This window comes from Myodes glareolus, chromosome 9 (genome assembly GCF_982192425.1).
Source record: "Myodes glareolus chromosome 9, mMyoGla1.1, whole genome shotgun sequence".
NCBI lineage: Eukaryota > Metazoa > Chordata > Mammalia > Rodentia > Cricetidae > Myodes > Myodes glareolus.
In genome coordinates, this window is record NC_142034.1 from 72406642 (window position 1) to 72431792 (window position 25151).

The following is a 25151-nucleotide window of genomic DNA, read 5'->3' on the forward strand; positions in this document are numbered from 1 at the left end:
CGTGCATGCCAGAGTGGAGTTTCAGCCTCCAGGTTTGGTGTTAAGTGCCTGCCTTTATTGTCTCACCAGCTCTGAGGTAAACAAACTTCTGTCCGGAGTACTCAGATTCTTAAGCAGAGATCCATCATCTGCCTCCAAAAGGCTGGGGTAAGATGTGTGCTTTTAGAGCTGGAACCCAAGACACAGTACATGCTAGGCAACCGCTCTACCAACACACTATAGCTGTAGCCATAATTAATATTTCTTAAAAAAAAACCCTTGTTTTATTTTATGTACATAAGCACTCTGCCTGCAGGTACGCACCCATGTGTGCACCTGATGTTGTGGAGGCCATGAGAGAGAAACGAGCTCCTGGCGCTAAAGTTACAGCAGTTGGGAACTGATTAACCGCTAAGCAGCTCTCCAGACTCCTTCATAACACTCATTTTGACAATTTTTTTGCTCTTAATCAAGAAGCTTAAAAAATTACGGCAATCTCATTATAGTACCCATTAAGAAATTCTCTTTAGCGATTTCCATCCAACTCTAATTAGATTTTTAGAAAAAATTATGAAGCTCACACATTTTATTAATTTTACAGTCAGATTGAAGTATTAACATCTTTAAGTTTAGATGGGAAGCCTAATAATTTGTTCCAACTCACAGTGGTTTGAAGATCAACCCATCTTTGCCACAAGCCCCATTCTGAGAATTTGTATGTAGACGACACTTGTCAACTACAGGACCCCGACTCCAGTAGAGCCCACTCTATCACTGTCAGGTTCCTCAGGAGCCACTTGGTGTTCATGCCACTTTATTGTCAGATCAGAAGTACATAAGTTGGGCACAGTGGCATGCGGAGGCAGGATCACCCATGAGTTCCAGGACAGTTAGGTCTATATAACAAGTTCCAAGTCACTCATGACCACACAGTAAGACCCTGTTCCCCTGCTCGCCCCACACTCCAACCTTGTTTTTATTCTTTCTTTTTTTGAGAAAGAAAGTACTGTACATAGATGTTATTTGTTTGGCTAGGAAGAAAAGACAAACTAGCAAAAATAACAGGCTGGAGAATGTGTTTTTTTCTCAGAAAAGATAACCTAGAAAAACCAAGGGCCTTTTGATTTGGACAATTAACTCATAAACCGGTTTGTTTATGCAGGGCAGTGTTGTAACTTCACTGTTGGTTCCAAATTCAACACAGCACAAAGCAAGGAAGCATTTATTTACCACACTCACACAGCAATGATTACGCATCCTGATGTCTGCCCAGGCAGCTTAGAATAGCAAATATTCAGTCCCCGCAGAAGAACTCTTCGTTTTCTATGCCAAGTCAAAGAATATAAGGGCAAACTTGCTGAGCATGGCACTCAGGTACCACTCTCGGGTCTGGGACCAAACACAAATCCTAACCCAAAAGTTGGCTCCTACTTGGCTTCACTGATTTACCACTTAAGGAACTTAACACAGGCTAAGGCTCTAACAGCTTATCTGAGACAAATTTAACTCTAGATCACGACTTGACAAGAAATGTACAAATGTTTGTTAAGAACTTACCATTCTGTCAATCATTTTAAAGAGTTATGAAATATACATAACAATATATTTATAACCAGAAACTACACTAATTAGACACATCATTTAGTTTGTTAAGTTCTACCTGAAAACATGCCATTTTAAGTAAAATCCTAAAAACAAACTCTTGAGTTCTATGTTTTAACAATCAAGTCCTACTGAAGCAGCAGATTCCTTTCACAAGCGCAGGCCAGCAACAAGACAAACTGCAATGTCAGACAAACAAGTCCCCAAGTTCTTCTGAAGAACGCCAAGGAGTTGCCAGAGAGGTTACACAGTGGCCTTGATCTTTATTTTTCTTTACCCGGAATTCTACAAATTCCGAAATTGATCAATTGATTTATCTTGTGTAATAAACAGCACCAGTCGTGCCCACTGATACAATCCAAAGCTGACTCTCTCCGTTCTCAAGTTTATTATGAAAACACTGCGGTGACTGTGCAGTGACGTCATCTTACAGGAGGGGAAACAGTTCTATCCAAAACAACTCACCAGGGTTTCTGACAATAACAAAGAACAACGTGGGGCTGAGATTGGAGAAGGGAATAAACCGAGTGCAGACAAATCATACAATTAAATTAAATGGTATCCCTGAAAAGAAACAAAACAAGAGGGGAGGCCTTGGTACTTATTTAAAAATGTTCATTAAGCTCCAATGATTGTTTGCTATCCTCATCTACAGTCATGCTGAGTAAGCTACAGCTAAGTGGAAGTCAACTGGACTCACGGGTGTTAATGTTTACATCCTATTTCTGCAGTCTCTCAAGAAAGCAAAAGTAACTACAAATAGCGCTATGCCAGAAACTGGATTCTTGACCAACAATGTCGCGTCAGCATGCAATGAACTGGTTCATTCTAAAGTGGTCACGGCTGTTGATGACAAGAGGCTTTGTATTTTTATATGGCACATCTTTTGGTCCGTGTGAAAACAAGTTTTTTGAATGTTAACTATTTTCTGACACTTTGAAGTTACTGTTGCTCTTCCCATTTCCATTAGGTCAATATACGGTTCATGGCAATACTGTACAAGTTTAAATTTCCATTACAGGAAGTAGTCTGGGGTACGACGAGTGACATGTGGCTCGCCTCTACGAGGTGCTGGATCAAACTGCAAGCTGAAAAACAAAATAAGGTTCACTGTTTCTATTCTAAGAATACATCCATGTATTTTATTAAAACCTTCAAATTTTCAAATGTTATGGTTTATTTCTTATCCAATTTCAGCACATTTTAACAGGTTAAAACCCAACTTCAAAGTTGGGCACCGCTCTAAAACCAGCACTTGGGAAACTGAGGCAAGGGGATCACAGTTCTAGACCAGCTTGGGTTATAAATACAAAAAAAAAAAAAAAAAAAAAAAAAAAAAAAAAAAAAAAAAAAAAAAAAAAAAAAAGAACCCAACTTTTAATTCCAGCACTCAAGAGGCAGAGGCCAATGAACTGAGTTCCAGGAAAGTCAGGGTTACATAGCAAGACCTCAGCTCAAGTTGTTGGTTTATTTTTAAGGGGTAGGGGACGTGCATAGTCGGTTTTAGCTGTCAACCTAATACAAGAGCCATCACCTGGGGACAGTTTTAACTGCGGACTTGTCTAAATTAGGTCAGGCTGTGGGCATGTTTGTGGAAGACTATCTTGATAACTGATGTAGGAACACCAAGCCCACTGTGGCCATTACCATTCTCTAGACACGGGGCCCTCAATTCTTCAAGAATGAATGAAGAGAGCTAACTGAGCATAAGTAAGGACCCACACATGTATCTCTACTTTTTTGCTTTGTTTGAGTCAAGGTTTCTTGATACAGTGCTGGCTCTGAAACTCTATATAGACTAGGTTAGCCTCAAATCCACAGAGATCCTCCTGCCTCTGTTGGAATTAAGGTATATGTCACTACACCTAGCTCTCTACTCTTGACTGTGGATGTTATTTGAGTAGCTGTGTTGCATTCTTGCCTTCAACAGTGGACTAGAACTTGGAACTGTAGCCTGAACAACTGTTCCCCCTAACTCCATGTTGGTTTTGGTTAGAGTAACAGCAAAGAAGTCAAGGATGTCCTTAACCTCTCAAACCTCCTGCGCCTCAGTCTCCAAGTACTAAGATTAGAGCTTTGAACCTGTGTTGTAACTGTACTTCAGTCCTAGATACTACATTTTCATATAATGGGGCCCCTTCTAATAAGATCATTTAAATGTCTAACATATTGATCTGATCCATAATAAAAACATGAGTTTAGAAATTGAAGACCACTGAACTTAGTGGCAACGGCCTTTAGTACCAGTACTTGGGAGCCAGAGGCAGGTGGATATCTATGAGTTCAAGGCTAGTCTGGTCTATATAGTGTGAGTTCCAGTGAAAACAGAGATAAATAGTAAGACCCTGTTTTCAACAACAACAACAACAACAACAACAAGAAATTGAAGACCTAATAAATCAATTCAATCTGGGCTCCAAATAAGAGAAACTAATTTCTGTTACGTGTAGGTTCATTCCCAATCTGTAAAGTCAATCTGTAAGAGAACAAGCAGCTGCAGCTCGGGTAAATACTTACAAAGAATACTTAAGAGTGTCGTCAAGTTCCATGATTGCAGCTTGGTTACCGCAACGATAGCAATAGTTTGGAGCACTGAAAATTGTTACTACATTCCGGTCATGGCACCAGTTATATCCCTGTAAAAAAGAGGCAGGGAAAAAAAAAAAAACTCTATTAAGACAGAAAAATGACAGTTTCTCTCAAAAATGGTTAATTTTTTGTATTATTAAAAAACCTGTAAAATGTACACGAACTTATTTGTTATGGCTAAAATGAAAAAAATAGTTTGTTTTTTAGCATTTAAAAGCCAGCCAAACATGGTGGCATATACTTTAATCCCAGGAGACAGAGGTCGGTGGATCTGTGAATTTGAGGCCAGCCTGATTTACATAGTGAGTTCTAGGACAACTACAACTATGTAACAGAGAGATCATATTCCAAGAAACCAAATAAATAAACAAGCAAACAAAGCCATTTTAAATATTATCCATCACCAAATATTAATCTGCTTCTTATATAGTATGTTTCTATAAATCTTTCTTTCATTTACATGACCTTAAACATAATTTTAAAATGAACTTATTTGAGACAGGGCCTCATTGTGCAGCCCAGGCTGGTCTGGATCACAAGGCAATCCTGTTTCAGCCTAACTAACAAGGTTGCAAGCGTGTGCAGCCATACTTATCTCAGGATTAGTCCTGACAACACTTTAGAGGAGAAATTGTGGTAACCCATGTTTCAAGTTAAGAACCCACTAGAGGAGACTTCTTTCCTATCACCTACAGTCCAGGCATCCAAAGGACTACATCAATGCTTTGAAGTTCCTTCCCTTTCCTACACACAGACATACTGAATATGTATAAACAAACACAACTGCACTTTATTATACCCTTCTCTATCTCTACGTCTGAACCCTCTCATCATTAGATCCCAAGTCCCTCCAAGTCATTAAGAATCTGAAGATACACCAGGTAGTGGTGGTGCTCACCTTTCATCCCAGTACTCAGGAGGCAGAGGCAGACGGATCTCTTTGAGTTCAAGGCCAGCCTGGGCTACACAGAGCAAGCAGATCAAATACCAGGACAGGCTCCAAAGCTACAGAGAAACCCCACCTTTAAAAAAAAAACAAAAACAAAAACAAACAAACAAAACCTAAAGATCCATTAAATATATATACCACTATCATCATAAACCTGACTTTCATTTGACTGCACACCTACGGAAAAGGGGTCAGCTCCAGTGGTAGACTCTATGGGAATACAGCACTGTCCCACTAACAGCCCCAATATCAAGCTCCTTTCCTTCAGTCATTAAAAAGTTAAGTCTGACAAGTTTCAAAGAAAAGAACATACCTCCATTACCAGCTGGTGAGCTCTGGACACCAACGTGAGGCCATTGGCATGATTAAATGTCTCAGATATATCTTGGCCAAAGGTATAACCAGCTCCTCGAGGAGATATCCCCCAGCCGCCACGGTCGTCTGGATCTGACCACAGCAAGTCACACATTGGACCCTAAGAAGCAGGTACAAGTTATAAACTGACTCTTACCATAGTGGAAATTCTTGATTTGATAATTCACCAGAAGCCGCACTCCAAGTGCAAATCACTTTTGAGTGGTGTCTGCTAGCGAGGCATGACCTTTGCAGTTAAGCTCTCTCTGAAATGAGAAGCGCTTCTAACAAGGCCCAGTGCAGACCTACAGGTGCGCTCCATCAGTAGTGTAACATGATGGGGCCGGCTTGTTGGGGTATCTGTCCCTCCCAGTACCCCACAACCGGCAAGCAACAAAGAAAAACACACACAAGACTCCATAAGATTATAAAGCTGATTGGCCCATTAGGTCAGGCTACTTATTAGCTCTTATAACTTATGTTACCCCATTATCCTTATCTACGTTAGCACATGGCTCAGTACCTTTTCCAGTGGGGCAGCTTACATCTTTCCTCTCCGGTGGTCTGGGCAGAACTGGCAGAGGGAGCTTCCTAGAATACTCCCAGTCTCTTTGCTCCACCTCTATTTCCTGTCTGGCTTTTCTGCCTATACTGCCTGCCTGGCCAATCAGCGTTTTATTAAAATATGATTGACAAAATACAGATAATTCTCCCAGTAAGCCAGTGCACTTTCACTGTTAGGCAGCATGGGCTAAGAGCGACAGCAGAGGTTTCTACATTTCTTCTGAGCAATGCTAAGAGGGCTCATGTGTCACTTCATTTACAATTTGAGTGGACACACAATGAATTAAGCTACAGTTAAACAATTTTCCCTTTTCCTATGGTTTCTGAGAAGAATTTATCAAAGAGAAGTCATACCTCATGAGGAACTTCTTGTAGGCGATCAAGTGCTCGGATGTGATCCAGTGTGTCTATGGACGGTGACAGACCGCCATGTAGACAGAAGATCTAAAAAGATGGATTACAAATGGTAACTACACCTAGAGAAATTAAGCTATTTGGGGCACAGTTCAGGTAGGAGCCTCCACCATTTGGTCACATCAGTTTCTAGGCCCTCTCCGTTTCAATGAGGCTTGACTCTCAAGAGTTGGCCATTGTTCTGTCCAAGCCCCAAGCACTAAGCATCCATTCTTCTTCTTTACCAATTGCCATCGCTGAGGCTTCTTCAACAAAAAGTCCCTCTAACCTTACCCTACTGGTAGTCACCTTCATACTCAGAAGTTTCATCCAAGTTTGTAAGTACACATCTACTAGCAAACACCTCTTTTATGTCTCCTAGACTCCTCTACAAACAGCCCCCAAAGCTGAATGAGTTACATTTTCCACCCCCAGGGTCCCATTCTGTACAGTTCAGTACCTGATACATAGAAAAAACAACACTAAGAAAGCAGTAACTGAAAAAAATGAAAACAGCAGAGAGTTTAAGGTGCACGCACCTGCCCATCCACCAAGGCAGTGAGAGGAAGGTAGTCAAAAAGGTCTGTGAAGTATTTCCAAACATTTGCATTTCCGTATTTCCTTAAACACTCATCGTAGAAACCATAAACCTGTGTGATCTGTCTGCTCTCATGATTCCCTCGGAGTATGGTGATACGCTCACGGTAACGAACCTACAGTGAAACAGACAGACAGCTAGCTCTTTTCCAAAACAAAACAAACCAACTGATATTTCATAAAACTTTCTATAGGGAAACCCAGAGTTCCAATTTTGAAGGAAAAAAAAAACACCCCACATTTCTACATTTCGATGGACTGAAATCACACATTATATAAACTTTTTGTTTGTTTTTTTGAGACAGGGTTTCTCTGGAACTCGTTCTGTAGATCAGGTTGGCCTCGAACTCGGAGATCAGCCTGCCTCTGTCTCCCAAGTGCTGGGATTAAAAGTGTGCACTACCACATTTGGTGATCATAAAACATTTTTTTAAAAAAAGTATTTATCAATATCAACTCAATTAAAACCACACCCCCTGTACCATCTTGTGTGAAAGGTTTTTCTATGACCTTGACTAAATTTACAGTTAAGCAACAATCACCACAACCGAATTTTAGAGCCTTGCATTCCTTACAAAGATCTCATGCCTATCTGCAATCCCTCCCCCAGCTCCTGACAACCACTGATGTCTTTTGACAATGCCTTTTCTAGACATTTAAATTAAGTGAAAACCAACAGAATACAGCTTCTCGTGCTGCATATCCCTTGGAGAACCACCCTGGAGTCACCATGCTGCAGCGTGGACGGGGACGCATACCTTCCCAGGGTGGCCATTTGCCATGGTTTCTGTACTTGCTCCAGCCTCCCCAGCTATTAGTTACTGAACTCATTTGTTCATATGCTTTTATTTCTCTTGAACATATTCCTAGAGTGAAGTGGATGACTGGTTTATATCCAACTTTATCAAAATTCTTTAAAGTGGCCAGACCATTTCACATTCTTCACAGGAATGGATGAGGTGTCTAATTTCCTGACATATTCATCTATGATTTTTACTGTAGTCACTGTATTAGTAAAAAGACACAAATTAGTTGGTATATGTGACTTCAATGTAGATTTCCCTAATTACTTACAATGTTAACTAACCATGTCCTTACTGACCATCTATCTTCTAGGCTGAAGTAGTTGTTTAAGTACTTTGCCCATTTAAAATTAGATTATCTATCTAAGGTTAGGCATCCATGCAGATGGATGAAGAATTTGAGGCTTATTCAAGGTATAGTATGATCCTGTCTCAAGAAATTTGTCTTAGCTGGGTGGTGTTGACGCACATCTGTAATCCAGACCATCAGGAGGAAGAAGCAGGTGGATCTGTGACTTTGCCAGCCTGGGCTACAAAGCAAGTTCTAAGACAGTCAGAGAGGGTACAGAGAAACCCTGCTTCAAAAAACAAAAATGAAACAACAACAAAACAGAAAGAAAGAAATCTGTCTTGACATGGCTGTACAAGCTTATAACCCCAACACTAAGATGACTGTAAACAACTGCAGGGCAGTCTTGGCTGGACACCCTGTCACCTGTAAAATAAATGCCCAAACAACCCCCACAAACAACCACAAAAACCCCTTCTTATTATTAACAGGCCTTTAAAAAAAGGTACGTGTGGGCTAGCGCAATGACTGAGAGTAAAGGTGTCTGCCATCAAGCCTAATTTTAAATTACATTCATTTTTTTAAGTGCATGTGTACATGTCATTTTATTCTGCCCATGTGGGTTCCAATTATCAAATTCAAGACATTAGGTTCTGTGGCAACTGTCTTTACTCAGCCATCTCACTGGCCCTAATTAGTTATGCCACAAAATAAATTATGGCTACATTTTATCTGTTACCTACTAATTTGCTCTCTAGGACCCATAGGTGAAAGGGGAATTGACTTCCATACATGCTTGATGGCATGTATGTACTCCACACAGTAAAATAAAATTAACAAGTAACTGTAAAAATGTTTTAAATTTGAAGCGAGGCTACAGCTCAGGGGTGAACCTGTGCTAGCATGCAGGAGGCTGAGTTCAACCAGAAGCACCAAGAAAATAATAATTTGAACAAATGTTTCTTCTTTGCAGCATCTCTGAACTGTTCCTCCTGCCTCCATTTCCTAATTGCTAGAATTACACGTCTATATTATCACACTTATAATACTGTGCTGGGGGTCTGCATGCTAACCAAGCACTCTAGAAACTTGGCTGCATCCCCAGCCCTGGATTATCATTCTATGAACACAGCTGAGAAATCTGAGCCTAATCAAGAGCAGACTTTTTTTTCTTCTTAAATTTATAGCCCCTGCTATTAATTTAGGCCAACAATCTGTTCTGATGCATTTGTTCAGACAGCATTTAAAAAAGGGCCACCTTCCCCATAGTTTCATGAGTTTCACAGCGAGTCCATACACTACAGAGGTACCCTTCCTCAAGGTGTCAGCAGAGCTGGGGTCTCTTAAAGTTAAAGTCATCTCTTGATTCAGACAGCAGTTTTCTCCATGTGGTCTCATCTTCTTCCCTATGTTCATATACACCTGGAGGCAGAGGACAACCTCGCGCGCTATTCTTACAAATGGTCATCTGCCCCCTTGGAGACAGCATCTCATTGTCCGGGAGCTCAGTTAGGCTAGCTGGCCAGTGAACCTCAGGGACTCTTTTGTCTCTACTTCTTCAGGGTTGGGATGTCTCCATGCTTGGCACTTAAAAAAGTGGGTTTTGGGAATTGAACTCAGGTCTTCCAACTGCGCTATCTCCTTAGCCCCCTAATCTCTTTTTATAGAACTACCCATATGATCTCATTTTATTTAACTATTCATGTAAGGGGCTAGCACCAAGTGCAGTCACACTCTGAGGTTCAGGGAATTAAGATTTGTGCCTTGACATTTAGGAGTACACAATGCAGTCTAGTCCTTAGTACATAAATTTTCTTGCTGTTGTTTGTTTTTTGAAGACAGGGATGGAGCCTTTGCTGGTGGGAGCTTTATGTGTTAGACAAGGCTACCCTTGAACTCAGAGTTCAGTTTGCCTCGGTCTCCATAGTAGTACTGGGATTAAAGCAGTGTCAATCCCAGTGGTACACGGATTCTTCAAGGCAGCCAAGCCCTTCCACATGATCCTGGGCTACCAGCTTCTTCCTTATGTAGACACTGCACAAAGTGCCCCCGTCTACTCTAAACACTCAGTACTCTCAGCATTGTAAATGATCACCATTAGTTAGCTCTGACTAACTCTCACTACTTCTCTACGTAAGAAAAATCGGTGACAGCAAACTTCTTGTTCAGAATATTCTGCAATAAAAAACGAATCTGTTGCCTAGGAAGAGCGGTAAACTTTCCCCCTGTAAGGTAAAGTCAAACAACTTCCTAGGGCAGAGGCAGCATTCGACTCTAAATCAATGCCAATGTGTTTCAGCATTGATTCTTCATCTCTACATTTCAGAGCTACAAATGACAAGGACTCTAAAATTTGTTTCTTTTATTTTTTTTAAAAAGATTTATTTACTTATTAAGCATACAATGGACTGCTGGCAAGGAAGGTACCAGGTCTGTAAGAGCTTCCAGTGCTGCTCTAACTCTCTGAGCCATCTCTCTAGTCCAATTTGCTTCTTTTAATTATTATTATTATTCCTCCCCCCCCTCAGAAAAGGTCTTATTATATAAGCCAGACTGGCCTCAACTCTTAAGACTTTTACCTGAGCCTCACCAGAGCTGACACTACAGCACTCATGTCTCATGTTTAATTGTTATTACTCCAAGGGAATAAACTATTGTTTAGGCATTTGCTCAGTCTTGTACACTAAGATCAAATCTCTTTTCTAATATTAAAGACAACAAAATCTTCACTTTATAAATTTGATCTTTTTCTCTCAATTCTTCCTTCATCAGATTTTCACAGGACTGTCAAATGAAGTAAATAACCAAACATAGATGTTCAAACTCTCCTAATACTTAATGCAGTCGTTATTATTTCCATTGTCAATGTACTAAACTAAAACTTCTACTTGATTAGTTTGCCAGTCACAGCACTTGGGAGACAGGGGTAGACTACAAACTCTTTGGGTTTGAGGCCAGTCTGGTCTACATAGTGAGTTCCATGACAGTTAGAACTATGTAGTGAGATTCTGTCTAAAAACAAACAAACCAACAAAAGACCTCAAGGTATCCCATGGCACTGTGTTCTGAACCACCTTCTGGCTCCAAATGAAGACAGGATGATTAAGTTTGACATCCACATTATTTGCATTCTTAATTAGGCGTGGAAGTTTGTTCTAAAATTTAACATTCAGATGAAGATAACAAGTCATGGTAGGAAAAGAACATTCCAGAGGGCTTTCACTCAGTTCAAAAGGCCCAAACAGAAAAAGTAAAATTACCTTAAGAGCTACAAGCAGTGTAACTGTTTCAACTGAGTAATATCCTCTGTCCACATAGTCTCCCATAAACAAGTAATTTGTATCTGGTGATTTACCACCAATTCTAAAGAGTTCCATGAGGTCATGAAATTGCCCATGTACATCTCCACACACAGTGACCGGACACCGAACCTCTTGTACGTTGGATTCCTTTGTCAGGATTTCTTTAGCCTACAAAGAAAAAAATAAAGCAATACATTCAGCATTAAACAGCATCAAAATAGATGCTTTGTTTTTATTAATGCAAAGGGCGAAACTGGCAAAATATGAAACCACAGGCATTTGCAACCCAAGATAGACATTAAAATTTTTAATTTTAAAACTTGCATTTTATTGTACCGGTTGGTGGAGGCGCACACCTTAAATCCCAGCACTCAGTAGGCCAGCCAAGACTGTTACATAGAGAAACCCTGTCTTGACCTCCCACCCCCAAATCTATTTTATATATTTTGTGTGCAAGTTCTCATTCCACCCATGTGTGTCCTAGTGATTAAATCAATGTCCTCAGGTCTACTGGCAAGAGACTTAGTCACCTTACTAGCCCATTGGCTATATTTATAAGACAAGATATGGTTAGTTTTTCCTTTGGCTACCTTGAGGGAGATGTTTAGAGAACATGTACCAAGATGATATTCAATCATCACTCTCAGTTTGTAAAGGCTATCAAATTTCCATCTCATTAGAGACTAAAGACATTAGTATCACCCACACAAGATGAAAACGACCAGGAGGTGGGCTGAAGAGAGATGGCTCAGCAGTTAAGAGCACTGGCTGCTCTTTCAGAGGATTCAAGTTCAATTCCCGGCACCCACACAGTAGCTTGTACCTATTTGCAATTCCAGTTCCAGGTAATCCAAACCTCTTCTGGCCTCTGAGGGCCCAATATGGAAGTGGTACAGACATACATGCAGGTAAATAAGTAAATTTGGAAGAAGAAAAAAAAAAGAGCACTAATGTCTCCTCAGGCTGAGGTTTCTTGGTCTTGACTTTTTTTTTTTTTGGAGTTTAAGACATTTAAATTTCTCTCTCATTTCATTCTATTTCTTTATAACAATATAAAGTTCTTGTTTTACAATTAGAATACCCAATATAGCATACATGCTTTTTAGGCTGCTTTTAGAAGCCATCATTCAGCCAGACATCCACATATGCTAAAAACATATACTGGAAGACAATTATCTGCTAAACCATCTGAATGACTCTGCATTGTGCTAGTCACTGGACACTGGTGTACAAAATAGGTCATTTCCATGGCAAAGGAGAAAGGCTGTAAGCAAGCAAGGGGGAAAAGAAAACACTAAATGAACAAAGTAGACTATCCCACGTATCATCAGGAAGGGGAGACCACTTTAAATGAAGACACATGATCAAATGCCCATACTGAAATTTTGCTACCCAGCAATCCCGGCATTCAGGGCCAAGGCAGGAGGCTTGCCACGAGTTCAATGTCAGTCTGGACAATTACAGGTATCTATCCTCTCTCAAAAGAATCCTCCCCCAACACACAAATAGAGAACAATGTTGCTAATGAGCCAACTGGTGACAACCAACATTACCACAATTTAAGGCTACACATTTGAAACACGGATCTCTTCTTTCTTCCCCAAATTTGGTTGTAATCTTTGGAAAAAAGAGCCCAAGTCAGTAACATTTACTTTCCTCTTCACACCTACCAATGCTACCCAAGTACAACCGACCATAGAATCACTACTTTCTATTCTCCAACGGCTTGGGGGAGCCTATTTCCAGACACTCACCAAGTTTAGAAGAATATTTTCAGTTTAAAAAAGAAATGGGGCCCTTCTATTAAACAAGATCTTATGATCAGGAAATGTGGAAGTTAAAATGCAATCTAAACAATGTGGAAATTCTGGGAAGAGTGCAATCTTTGAGGGGAGGTCATTAGCACACTACTAACACTCAGTATGTTTGGACTCGGGCATCTCACAATTTCATCGCTAGCCTGATGTAAGAGACCCACAGACAGACTCTACTTTCTTCTCCACCCCACTTGTCCCCAGACAGGGTTTCACCCTATAGCCTTGGCTGTCCTGGAACCCAGAGATCCACCTGTCTCTGCCTCCTGAGTGATCAAATAAGATGAAATGAAAGCAGGATTATGTGAACTAGGTTTTGTAACTCATCCATGGCAGAATTGTTCAAGGAAGATAATAAGAAAAATCCAGTTGGGCAGTAGCGGTGGCAGTTGGGTATTTGTAAATTTGGGATCAACTTGGTCTACAAAGCAAGTTCCATGACAGCCAGAGCTGTTAACACAGAAACCCTGTCTCAAAAAAACGGACTGGACCGGACAGGACCGGACAGGACCGAACAGGACAGGAAAAAGGAAAGAAAAGGAAGCAAGGAAGGTTCAATTACTTATTTATCACTTCCTTAGAGGTACATAGTACTGTCATTTCTAGTTAACTTACACTGTAGAAAAAGCCACCCATCCATTAAAGTTAAACACTTTAGTAGAACAGTAACCCTCTAACACAATTCATGTTATGACCCCCAACCATAAAATCACTGCATTGCTACTTTATAATTTTGCTACTGTTATCAACTGCAATTAAGTATCTGATATGAGATCCTCCTGACTTAGAAGCATAAGAACCCAACTGTGTCAAAATCCTTTTATGAACTTATGTATCAAGCTACTCATCAAAATGACACAGAACTCACAGAAATTATTCCTGTCATCTCTAAAGTCAAATCCATGGCTTTGAAAACCAAAAAGGCAGTGCTGAGATGTCCATGAGCATGTCTGTCATTCACCTTCCCCTAACTTCCAGCAGTCCAAGAAGCCACAGCTTTACAGGTTGTCAAACACCCTCAGAATGCCTCCACAGAAGCAGGTTTGTACAGCAGGCAATCACCAGGCTCTTTTTAAGCACAGAATCAATAAACAAACAAAAAACAAAACAAACAAACAAAAACAAAAACAAAACAGAAGACAGACACCACACTTGTACTCACTGGAGATGTCAAGGCCCAAATAAACACCAAACTCAAAAGACCCCAAGGAGGCAAAACCCCACATAGTCCCACGGAGGGGGGGGGGGGCTAGGTTTGGTTGCCTCCTGATCATGTGATGACGCCCAGGTGGGCAGACTGCAATTTCTGTGGAACTCAGTTGGCTAAGTTTAAACATTGTTTTCCCCATCATTAAAAAAAAAAAAAAGTAGAAGCTGTACGTGGTTGCAAATGCCTGGCATTTTGGAAGTAGAGGCAGGAGCATGGGAAGTTAAAAGGTTGTCCTTGGCTACTCGATTAGTTAAATTCCTGATACTGTTCCAGAAAGTTCGAGTCCTAGATAACATGCTAAGATGGTCTCAAACCTGGCTGATGGCACAGGCCTTTAATCTTAGCAGTTGGGAGGAAGGCGCAGGTGGATCTAAGTTCCAGGACAGCTAGGGGCTATAAAGAGTAACCCTGCTTCAAAAACAAAACACAAAACAAGACAAAAACAAATAAACAAAAAACAATCACTGAATCACACAACAAGAACCACGATACTTCATGGGCGCCAAAACAAACTCCTTGTTTCCAAAACTGGCTCAGTCACCTACTGCTCATTTTGCTCTATTTAAATAAATCACGATGAAAGTAGAAGCCTTCTTTCCTTCTCAGCCAAGGGCTCTGCCACTCATCTACAGCGCCACCACTTGACTTTTGACACTGGGCTTCCCTAACACCGCATGCAGGCCTTGACTTCATTTTATGGCCTAGGTTGGCCTACATCTTGGCCTCACATGGCTTAGATGGCCTCTAACTTAGAGATCCTGAGCCCTTAGCTTACTGTGTTAGAATCAGAGGCACTTAAAAAAAAAGTTTTTAAGATTTCTTCAAAAAAAAAAAATTAATGTGCATTTTATGTTTCGACTTCATGCACCTGTGTGAGGGTGCCAGCTCCCCAAGAAATGAAGTACAGACAGCTGTGAGCTGCCATGTGGATGCTGGGAATCGAACCAGGGTCCTATGGAAGAGCAGCCAATGCTCTTAAGCCACTGAGCTATCATTTCTTCAGCTCCTAGAGATGTTTTCTTAAAGGTGTATGTTTATAGTGTTTTCCTTCAAAACAATAATACACTCTTAGGAGGATGTGGGGGAAATATGCCTGTAAATCTAGCACTCAGGAGGCACAAATAGCAAGATCTTGAATTCTAGGACAGGCTGGACCATACAGTAAGACCACCTTCTAATGCCCCCATACAATAAATAAATAAAAAAATTAAATTAAACAAAAAAGTACTCCAAGGAATTCCTGTAATAGGTCAAGAGTAGAATCTTTTGTTTTTTTGAGACAGATCTCTGTGTATTCCTGGCTGTCCTTGAACTCACTCTATAGGCTGGCCTCAAACTCATAGTCTCTGCCTACCAAGTGCTGGGATTAAAGGTGTGCGCCACCACTGTGTGGCAAAAGTAGAGCCTTAAGGTCTTTAATGAGGGAAATATGATGCAGTTTACTGGATGATTAATGATGTGTTTTACTACAGAAACAATCCTGTATTTCACAAATTCTGCCCTGAGTAGTCTCTGGAAGGAGACACTAACCATCAACCATCTTATGTAAAGAAGTTAGTGTTGGCTTTCTTTTTTTTTTTTCTTTTGTTTTTCAAGGCAGGGTTTCTCTGTGTAGATTTGGTTGTCCTGGAACTTGTTCTGTAGACCAGGCTGGCCTCGAAGGCATGCACCACCACTGCCCAGCTAAAACTTTGCTATTAATTAGAGAAGAAGAAAAAAAAAATCAAACTAAATCTGTGCGGAGATATGCCATCAAGATAAAGTTGAACAGTGAAGGCCTAATAAGGACTGGTCAGCGGAATCCAAAGCAGAAGCACAAGCCTACCAACAGCACAGCCAAGTCTGGAGCCGTTGCAAACTCAACTCCACACTTGCCCTTACCCAGATAAACAAGCAGTCTAGAACCAAAGTTTGCAGCCTTTTGCTCAACCCCAATACAAGAATTATCATGTGTGAGATAAACAGTAACTTGAAAACAAAAATATGCACTCAGAAATATTATCTACACTTAAAAAGACTGAAGCAGGAGGGAGAGAGAATGGAGGATCAAGCAACTAGCTGGTCATGCAGTCACAAATAAAGAGGACTCAGAAATATGCCCTCTGCTGTGTTCATCCACTCAATATGCAACTCCAATTTATAAATAGGTAAAGCCACTGTACTGTGAAAAAATGAAACAGCTAATCCCAGAATGTTCAACAGTCACCTCTCACCTTCAAACTGGCAATTAGAGAGTTCTCCCTCTTAAGCCTACCCCCTACTCCTATGAAGAAAGAAAGCTATTTTAAAACTGACACCACCAAGAAAATATTCCCCTCTCCTAAACCTAGGTCAGCTCAGATATAGCTCAGGAATGAGAGAACTTTTCCAAAGATGAATTTTTTTAATTTTTAAAGAAAAAAATGGAAATAGCCACAGTAGGAGCAAAGTGCTGGTCCCTTTAGCGCCCTCAGAAGACAACTCAAAATTCAGTGTTTATTTTCTCCACATTAAAAAGGATACTTCAGTTAACTATGACAAACTTGACTTACAATGAAAAAGGGAAAATACTGGTTACAACGAAAAGAATCTGTCCCAGTTATTCCTACAGGGTGGGAATAAAAGCCTCTTTCTGTGGCTGGGCTTTGCACATGCCAGACAGACGCTGTGTGGCTCAACTACATCTCAAGCTTTCTCTTCATTTACTTTCAGACAGGGTCTCAAAACTAAGTGGCTGTTTTTGAGCATGAAATCCTCCTGCCTCAACCTCTGAATAGCTGGGATTCTCGGCACTACCAGGCCTGGTTTCCAGGGCCCAACACTGTTGATACTATATGAGATTCACCTTTATAATCAATATTTGAACAGAGATTATGGGCCTTTGGCAGAGGACAGGGAGGACCGAGGAACCAGCATGTGAGCATAACTACACCTTCTCATTCAGTTAACCCAAGCTGCAATACCACCCACCCTGTTCTGGGAGCACATGGAACAAACGCTTACAGGTGTGCGGAGGCTTTGGAGATGAAAAGAACAGCATTCTGAGTGCCAACTGCAACATGCAACAGAGGCCATCTACCTTTATAGAACATTTTACAACTTAAGTCTCTCCTCGTGAGATTTATACTACTTGACAAAATAATGACCATGGTTTTCATCTTACCAGTCTTATCTGAGGGACAAATAAAGTTAGCCACATGCAAATGGAAGAATTACTGTTTCAAAGAGAGGTGGGACAACACTATCTGAGGAATGGAGCTTTGCAGCAGAAAGAACACAATGCCTTCAATTTATGGAATCACTGAGTCCACAATTCAGGATGGCCCAACTTACATGCACCTTCATTATTAACACCTCAACAAGGGTCTGGAAGCAAGATAGGAATACTGGAATTAGAAGTCGCAACCCATACAACCCCTCAGCCACCCTCACCAGCCACTCAACTTTGCTGAGCCTCTGCTTTCTATCTACAACAACAGTGACCACACCAAAGTGAAAGAAAAACATTCCAAAATGCCTCTCCCACCTGTTCATTCTTAATAGTTTAACTACTGCTATGGAGACAGCCAAACAGCCTTTTAAATAAAACCTAGAAATATAGTACTTCATCTAGGAATTTAATCTTGGGGGGGGCAGGGGAGATGGCTCAGCAGTTTAGAACACCTGCTGCTCTTGCAAAGGACCTGGTTTCATTCCAGAACCCACTTGATGGCTTACAACTACCCATAATTCGGACCTCCAAGAGCACCAGGCACGCACACAGTGCACATACATATACACAGGCAAAGCACCCATACACATAAATCTTAAAGAAAAAACGGTAATATTGGTTAAAAAAAAGCTCAGCTTAGCAAATAAATTAGTAAGAAGCAGTTTCCCTTTTCCACACTCGTGCAGCAAACGTTAAACTAAATGACACCATAAGACTATTACATCTATAATGCTCGCAAAGAAATGGACAACCGCATGCCTAGGTCAAGAACTCCTTTGGGGGAAGAAACTAAGAACATTAACGTCTTTACGTATTTGGAAGTCTTGAAAGCACAAAGCCAAAACTGGCATCCGACCCCAAGGCCCCTTAAGTCATATAATAAAAGGCCATTTTATTATTGTTAGTTCAAAAGCAAACTGATACTTTATTTACTTATTTATCTGGGACAGAATCTTTCTAATATAGCTCTGGCTAGCCTCAAACTCAGAGATCCGCCTGCCTGTTTCCCAAGTGCTGGGCTTACTCATTTTTTGAGACAGGGCCTCACTGTATAATCCTGGCTGACCTACAGCTCACTATGAGTCTAGGTTGTCCTCAAACTCACCTAAGTCCACCTGCCTTTGGTTCTTGGCCATCCTCCTGCACCAGCTTCCAGAGTGCTAGGATTACAGGCATGCATGACCACACACAGCAAGTAGATAGTATTTACTTTTTTTTAATCTGTTGATGGAACTGTGCCTAAGATGAAACTGCACACGCTCACCCCAAACTCCCTAAAACAGCAAGGTACATATATATACTTGAACACACAGTATGCTTAGCTTGGGTAGGAACTTGAAGCCCATCTTTCTTTTTAATGTGTCAGCAACATAACAATCATGTTCCCCACTGTTATGATACACATCTGGATCCTTTCTGCTTTGAAGCAACACTGCTATCGTGACAAGGTAACAGAAGAGAGTTCTCAAGCTGGTTAATCGGAGTGACCATTGGGGTTTAGTTTTAGTTTTATCTTCACGTAAGGGGGAAGGACTTTGAGGCTATCATTCCTTCTTATGAGATCATCAATAGTTATTTTTGATGGGTGTAGTTCTTTAACAAGCATTACTAAACTGACAGAAAATGTAGCTTATTTTCAAATTTTCTGTTAAAGCTGGATATGGCAGCACATGCATCTACAGTATATATCTGCAATCCTAACATTTGGGAGACTGAAGTGGGAAGATGGTGAGTATGAGGTCCATCTAGGCACAGGAACAGTTATCTTGCAAATGAAACAAAATAAATGAACAAATAATATTTAGAAGGCAAACACAACAAAAGCAAACATAGTTTTCACCTAGAGATAGAATTGGCAATAAAACATTACCTGTTCTGTTTTACTAGGACTTGTACAAGGTATACCAAGACATGCATTTCCCAGTCTAAAACATCTTAGTATTGCCTGGGAGATTTACATCATTACAAAAGTTGAAATACAATCAAAACCAAGCAAGTTAGGCAATAACATTCATCAAAAGTATTTATTTCAAGGAAACTTTGAAATAGGTTCAAGAACTGTCATTTTCATTTAGCTCCTCCACCCCCACCTTTTTTGGAGATAAGGTCCCACCCTGTAATTCTGGCTGGCCTCTGCTTCCTCAGTGCTGGGATTAAAGTCATGCACCACCAATCAAGTTTTTTGTTGTTGTTGGTTTGACAAGACAGGGGTTCTCTGTGTAGCATCATTGGTTTTCTTGGAACTAGCTCTGTAGGCCAAGATGGCCTCAAAGGCAAAGAGCTCCACTTACTTCTGCCTCCTGAGTGCTGGGATTTTAAAAGCATGTGCCACCACCACTCTTCTCAAGTGTTATTATTATTAATTTTAGGTGTTTCGAGACAGGGTTTCTTTGTGTAGCCCTAGCTGTCCTGGAACTGGCTCTGTAGAGGAGGCTTGCCTCTGTTCCTGAGTGCTGGGATTAGAGGCATGCAGCCACCACTACCTGGCAAGAATTATTTTTATGTGGCTCTAAAATTAAAACTTTAGACTACTGAGATAGCTCAGTGGTTAAGAGTCCATGCTGCTCTTGTAGGGGACTGAAGTTGGGCTCCCAGCACCCAAGTCCAGTGGATCAAAATGACCAGACTCCAGGGACCCAACACCTCTTTGGCCTCCATGGGCACCTCCACACATATTAGCATACCTAAGACACACATACATTAAAACCCTAAAATCTGTACATATTGAGAAAAAGATCTAAGCCGGCTAGCCTCACATCTGAGTTTCATGAAGATGTGAAAGGCAATACACACTGGATCCATTAAGCTTTACCCTCGCCCACCCCACCTCTCTATCTACTGTCTTTAACAGTCTCTCCAAAGCAAACCTACTCAGCCCATACTTCCTTTAGTTCCTTGTTGCTGCTATAAAGACACCCTGAGAAACACAACTTTGGGGAGAAAGTTTTGTTTTTCCTTCCTGAGACAGGGTTTCTCTGTGTAGCCCTTGTTGTCCTTGAACTCACTCTGTAGACCAGGGATCCTCCTGAGTGCTGGGATTAAAGGGACACACCACGTCTGGCTTGGAAACAGGTTATTTTGGTTCAGTTCCAGTCCATCACAGTAGGGACGTCACAGTGGCAGGAGCTTGAGGGGAGGTACTCACATCACATAAAAGGAAAGGGAGCAATAAATACATCCTCACACTTTTAATATTACATTTATTTGTTTGTACAGGTCAGAGTAAGGTATTTTACCATGTAGGTCCTAAGGGGTCAAACCTAGATTACTGGGGACCTCTACCATAGGGAGCTTCCTCTATGCTTACACAATTGAGGACCTCCTCCCCTCCCCCAACCTGGGAATGGTGCCACCTACAATCGGTGTCTTCTCATCTAAGTAATGAAGGTACTCCTAAACCATGTTCACAGGCCAACCAGATCTAGACAATTCCCCAGACTCTAGAGCAGCAGTTCTTGACCTGTGAGCTGAGGATCCTTTCACAGCGGTCCTGTATCAGACATCCTGCATATCGGACATTTACAATACGATTCATAACTAGCAAAATTACAATTATGAAGCAACAAAAATGATTTTATGGCTGGGGGGGGTCACACATGAGGAACAATTCCATTTAAGGGTTGTAGCATTAAGAAGGTTGAGATCCACTGTGAAGTTGATATTACCATCCTAGTCTTTCCAACTAAACTAAAGTTTCTTGAGGATATGTATAATTTATTCTTCATTGTCTTCCGATTCTCTTCATAATAGCATGCAATCTTGGATACTCAGAAATACAAGTGCTAGTTTAGGACACAATCCCATTAGATTAGAAGTGACCTCAGAACATGTTTTAACTATTATATAGTAACTGGACTTCTGAAAACTAGTTACAACCATTTAGTTGGGAAACAAAAAGTAGTGGTGTTCCAGTCTAATGAGTGGTCTTTCTATACAAATGACTACATTTAGCTGACCAAAATGTTCAGAGTCAGCAACCAGAAACCAGGACCTGGCAATACATATTAGATTTATTTGTTTTGTTTTTTGAGCACAATAAGTAAATTTTAAAATGTTTATTTCTAGCCCGGAAGTGGTGGTGCCGCATTAAATATCAGCACTGAGGGCGGGGGGCAGAGGCAAGTGGGTCTCTGTGAGTTCAAGACCAGCCTGATCTAAAGTTCCAGGACAGCTAAGGGCTACACAAATAAGCCCTGTCTCGAAAAACAAACAAAACTTATCTTCTAAACCTTAAAAATATCACCTCATTTGATTTGAGATAAACGAAAATCAAAATATTGGAGATTTAAGTGGGCTTGGTGTAGCACACACATGTAACCATCCCAGCACTTGGGAAGCGGAGACACAAGGACTGCCACAAGTTCAAAGCTACCCTGGCTACATAACCAGTACCAGGGCAGCCAGGGTGAGGTAGATAAATCCACGTCTGGCTTAAACCCCAATTATTCTCAGCAGTTTCTGAAAAACTGTGTCATCAGGAAATATTCATCAAACACAAAACCCTTTTTATATCAAACCACAAAGGAGTGAGCATACAGTGCTCCAAAAATTCTTCCTAACACAAATTACTAACATAATCCTTAATTTTGTACTAAAATTATGTTAAAGTAACCGTGAAAAGCGAACACAAAACGGAGTGGAGATGAACATTTTATACTAGAAAACTGCATTAATAAGACCTGAAAAATATCACATGACCGAAAGCTCTCCCAACTCTTGGGGAAAAAAACCAATGGAACGAGCTAACCTGAGATACAAAGCGTAGTTACCACTTCCCTGAGTGGAAGGACTCAGCACCCTGCCTGAACACAGAAGGTCAACTCGGGGATTACTACCACTACTTGTAGCCACAAAACACAAGAAAGAAACTTTCAACCAAGAAAGGACACAATATTTGATTCTCTTCCAGTCTGTGTTGCTCATGCTAAACATAAATGGCATCATGCCAAGTACGTTAAACAGAGGATCTCACACTACCCAATTTGAGTCAGCATATACATCATAAATTAAAATGCCACTGGATTTCCAATCCCGAAGCTCTCCGTATAGTATGACTCACCAAATCCTCCATTTCTTCCAACTATGAAAACTTTATACTCCTCCCTTGTAACTACCACTATGACCTTCGTAGAAATTGGGCTAGCGGTTTTTTTTTTTTTTCGAATCGTTAAACGCACACTTAAACAGGGCTCAGAGGAAGCCGACCCGAACGCGATGACCTTTCCACAGGCGCTGGGCACGGACTGGCCTCATAGCCCGCCTGTGGGGGACCCTGTGGCATCGCCAGCTCCAAGAGGCAAAGCAAGCCCGGCTGCAAGCGCAATGCCTCTTCTCCACCTCGCCGCAGCTCTAGGTCCCGCTCCCGGGCCCAAAGCAGAGCCAGTCCTTGGCCGGACCACGCAGGGTCCCGGCCGCCCTGTTCTTCGGCGTTGGGCAGGGCTGGGCACGGCCGGGCCGGGAAGCTCGGAAGCTCGGAAGCCCGGAGCCCAGCGCGCGGCGCCATCTTAGGCCGCGGTGGCGCCGTCCAATCAGCGCGCGGGAGGCGGGGGGCGCCGGGTCGCTCGCGAGTCCCCGCGGGCAGCGCCGGGCGACGGTGTGCGAGGTTCGGGGGGCCTGGCCTCCGTGCCGCCATGTTGCACCGTCCCCGCGGCCTCCTGAGGAGCCGCACCTGGGGCCTACCCCCGCTCACCTTCTCGCAGAGGCTCTTGACCTGGGACTCGGAGAGCTGCTTGCACTCGTTCAGCTGCTCGATCCACTGGTCCAGCTCCTTGGTGAACAACTTCTCGTCCATGATGACGCCCGCCCGAACCGGCTGCCGCTCCGCGCTGCTCCCGCGCCGCCGCCCGCACCCGGGCCACACGCACACGCCGCCGCCGCTCCCCGGGGTGCTTCCTGCGGCCCCTGGCGGCTGCTAGGCGCTGGCGCCGGCCCGCTGGCTTCGCTCCGCAGTACTGGGCCGCCGGCCGCGGTGCCTCCTCCTCCGCTCGCCCTAGCTCGGGACCAGGCTTTCTGTAATGGCGGCCGCCCGGCGTGGTGACGTCACGCCGGCGTCAGGGGGCCGCGGGGAGGGCGTCGGAGCGGGGCCCGGATCCAAAGCGGCGTACCGTGGGGCCCGGCGCAGGCGCAGCGGAGCTGGTTGCCGGAGGAAGTGCCTTCGATTTCGGGGCGTGGTCCTCCCGCGGGGAGGGCGGCGCGGGGGGGGGGGCGGAGGGAAAAACGAAGTTGGAGCAAGCACAGTGCTCGAAGCGGCGAACCCGGCTAATCCGGGAGCTCCAGCCTCCGAAAGACGCCTGCGCGGACTCGGCGCATGAGCAGTCCGGGTAGGCGAGGGCTGTGTCTGTGCCCTGGTCTTGGGGGAAGGCAGTCGGGAAACACCTCTCAGATGTGGTCTTGGCCTTGGCTGCCTGATCACTGAAACAACAGTCACAATCTTAAGGCGCGTAGGCCAGAAGCTCTGGGAACCGCATGGGAGTCCCACGTCTTTGAGGACAAGAACTGACTCCTAAAAGCAGACTGCCTGGACTGACCTTCCCCCACCTCCGGGCGTTGCAGGCTACTGTAATTAGGTTATTCGTAGGCGGAGGAAGGTGTACCTGCTTGGGGTGTGTCACTTGCTCACCTGACACCCCCAGCAGACACCTGTCACGGCTCGACGGCGGGGCCGAGGTCAGACCTTCGATCCTGGCCATGTCCCGAGCCTAGCTAACTTCCTCTCCTGTGGCCTTCCACAGCTCCGGTGTGCACTTTTCTCCAAGTCCTGTGCCCACTGGAAATGATCCTGGCCTCCTTTCTAGAGGACAAGCCGGTAGAACGTGAACATATCGGTCCTGGCTGTGTTCTGGCGCCAGTAGAAGCAGCTACAGTAAAGGAAGTTGATACTCGGCCCTTGACCTGGTTATTGAATCTCTTTGGGGTTTGCGAAACTTTTTCACATTGCCCCGTCCCTGCATTTACGAGGATACTTGGCTCCACAGAGCGCCAACTATTTACCAGATTCCATGCCTAGAGGACAGAGGGGTCATGTAGACAAATAAGGGCTGCTGCTCTAATGTCCCTTGAATCTCCCCAACAATACCGCCGGAAATGGATGGAATGGACTGAAGTTAAACACTGCTCTCCCCAGAGTTTGAGAGGTATAGAAGCCAAGGATGGTTAACCATGAAGGGCAAGGCAAGGGTTGATCTTCAAAGCTCTATTGTGGGGAGCAGTCAAGCCTGACACATGCCGGGCAAGACGCAGCTCCGAGGGCATCCCCCTGACCCTCAGTGGCCCCATCCACAAATGGCAGTGCTGAAAATCCTCCTGTATCAAGGACAACCTGCTTGGCCAGGTGGACACCAATTCTGCTTTCCCTGGGTACCTCCCTCTAGTGTGCCCGAAGAAAGTACCTGAGAGCTACTCTTCTAGAAGCCTTCTTACATGCATGTTCTGCCAGAGTCAGGAAAGGTCATGTCAGCTCAATTCTGACTCTGGTTTGCAGTGAACAACCCCAAATTACAGACAGAAGTCTAAGAGT

The 25151-nt window shown here is 42.8% G+C and overlaps 1 protein-coding gene across 1 annotated transcript; it reads right to left on the reverse strand.

Annotated features, from left to right (window-relative positions):
* Positions 1-1173: 1173 nt before the first annotated feature.
* On the reverse strand, positions 1174-23642 carry Ppp2ca (protein phosphatase 2 catalytic subunit alpha). Its single transcript, XM_087910657.1, has 7 exons — positions 23325-23642; positions 11380-11589; positions 6970-7143; positions 6392-6481; positions 5433-5594; positions 4099-4217; positions 1174-2669 (listed from the first exon to the last, which is right to left on the reverse strand). The coding sequence occupies exons 1-7, from the start codon at positions 23424-23426 to the stop codon at positions 2597-2599; spliced, it is 930 nt and encodes a 309-aa protein (XP_087766783.1). The 5' UTR covers positions 23427-23642; the 3' UTR covers positions 1174-2596.
* Between the last annotated feature and the right edge of the window lie 1509 nt (positions 23643-25151).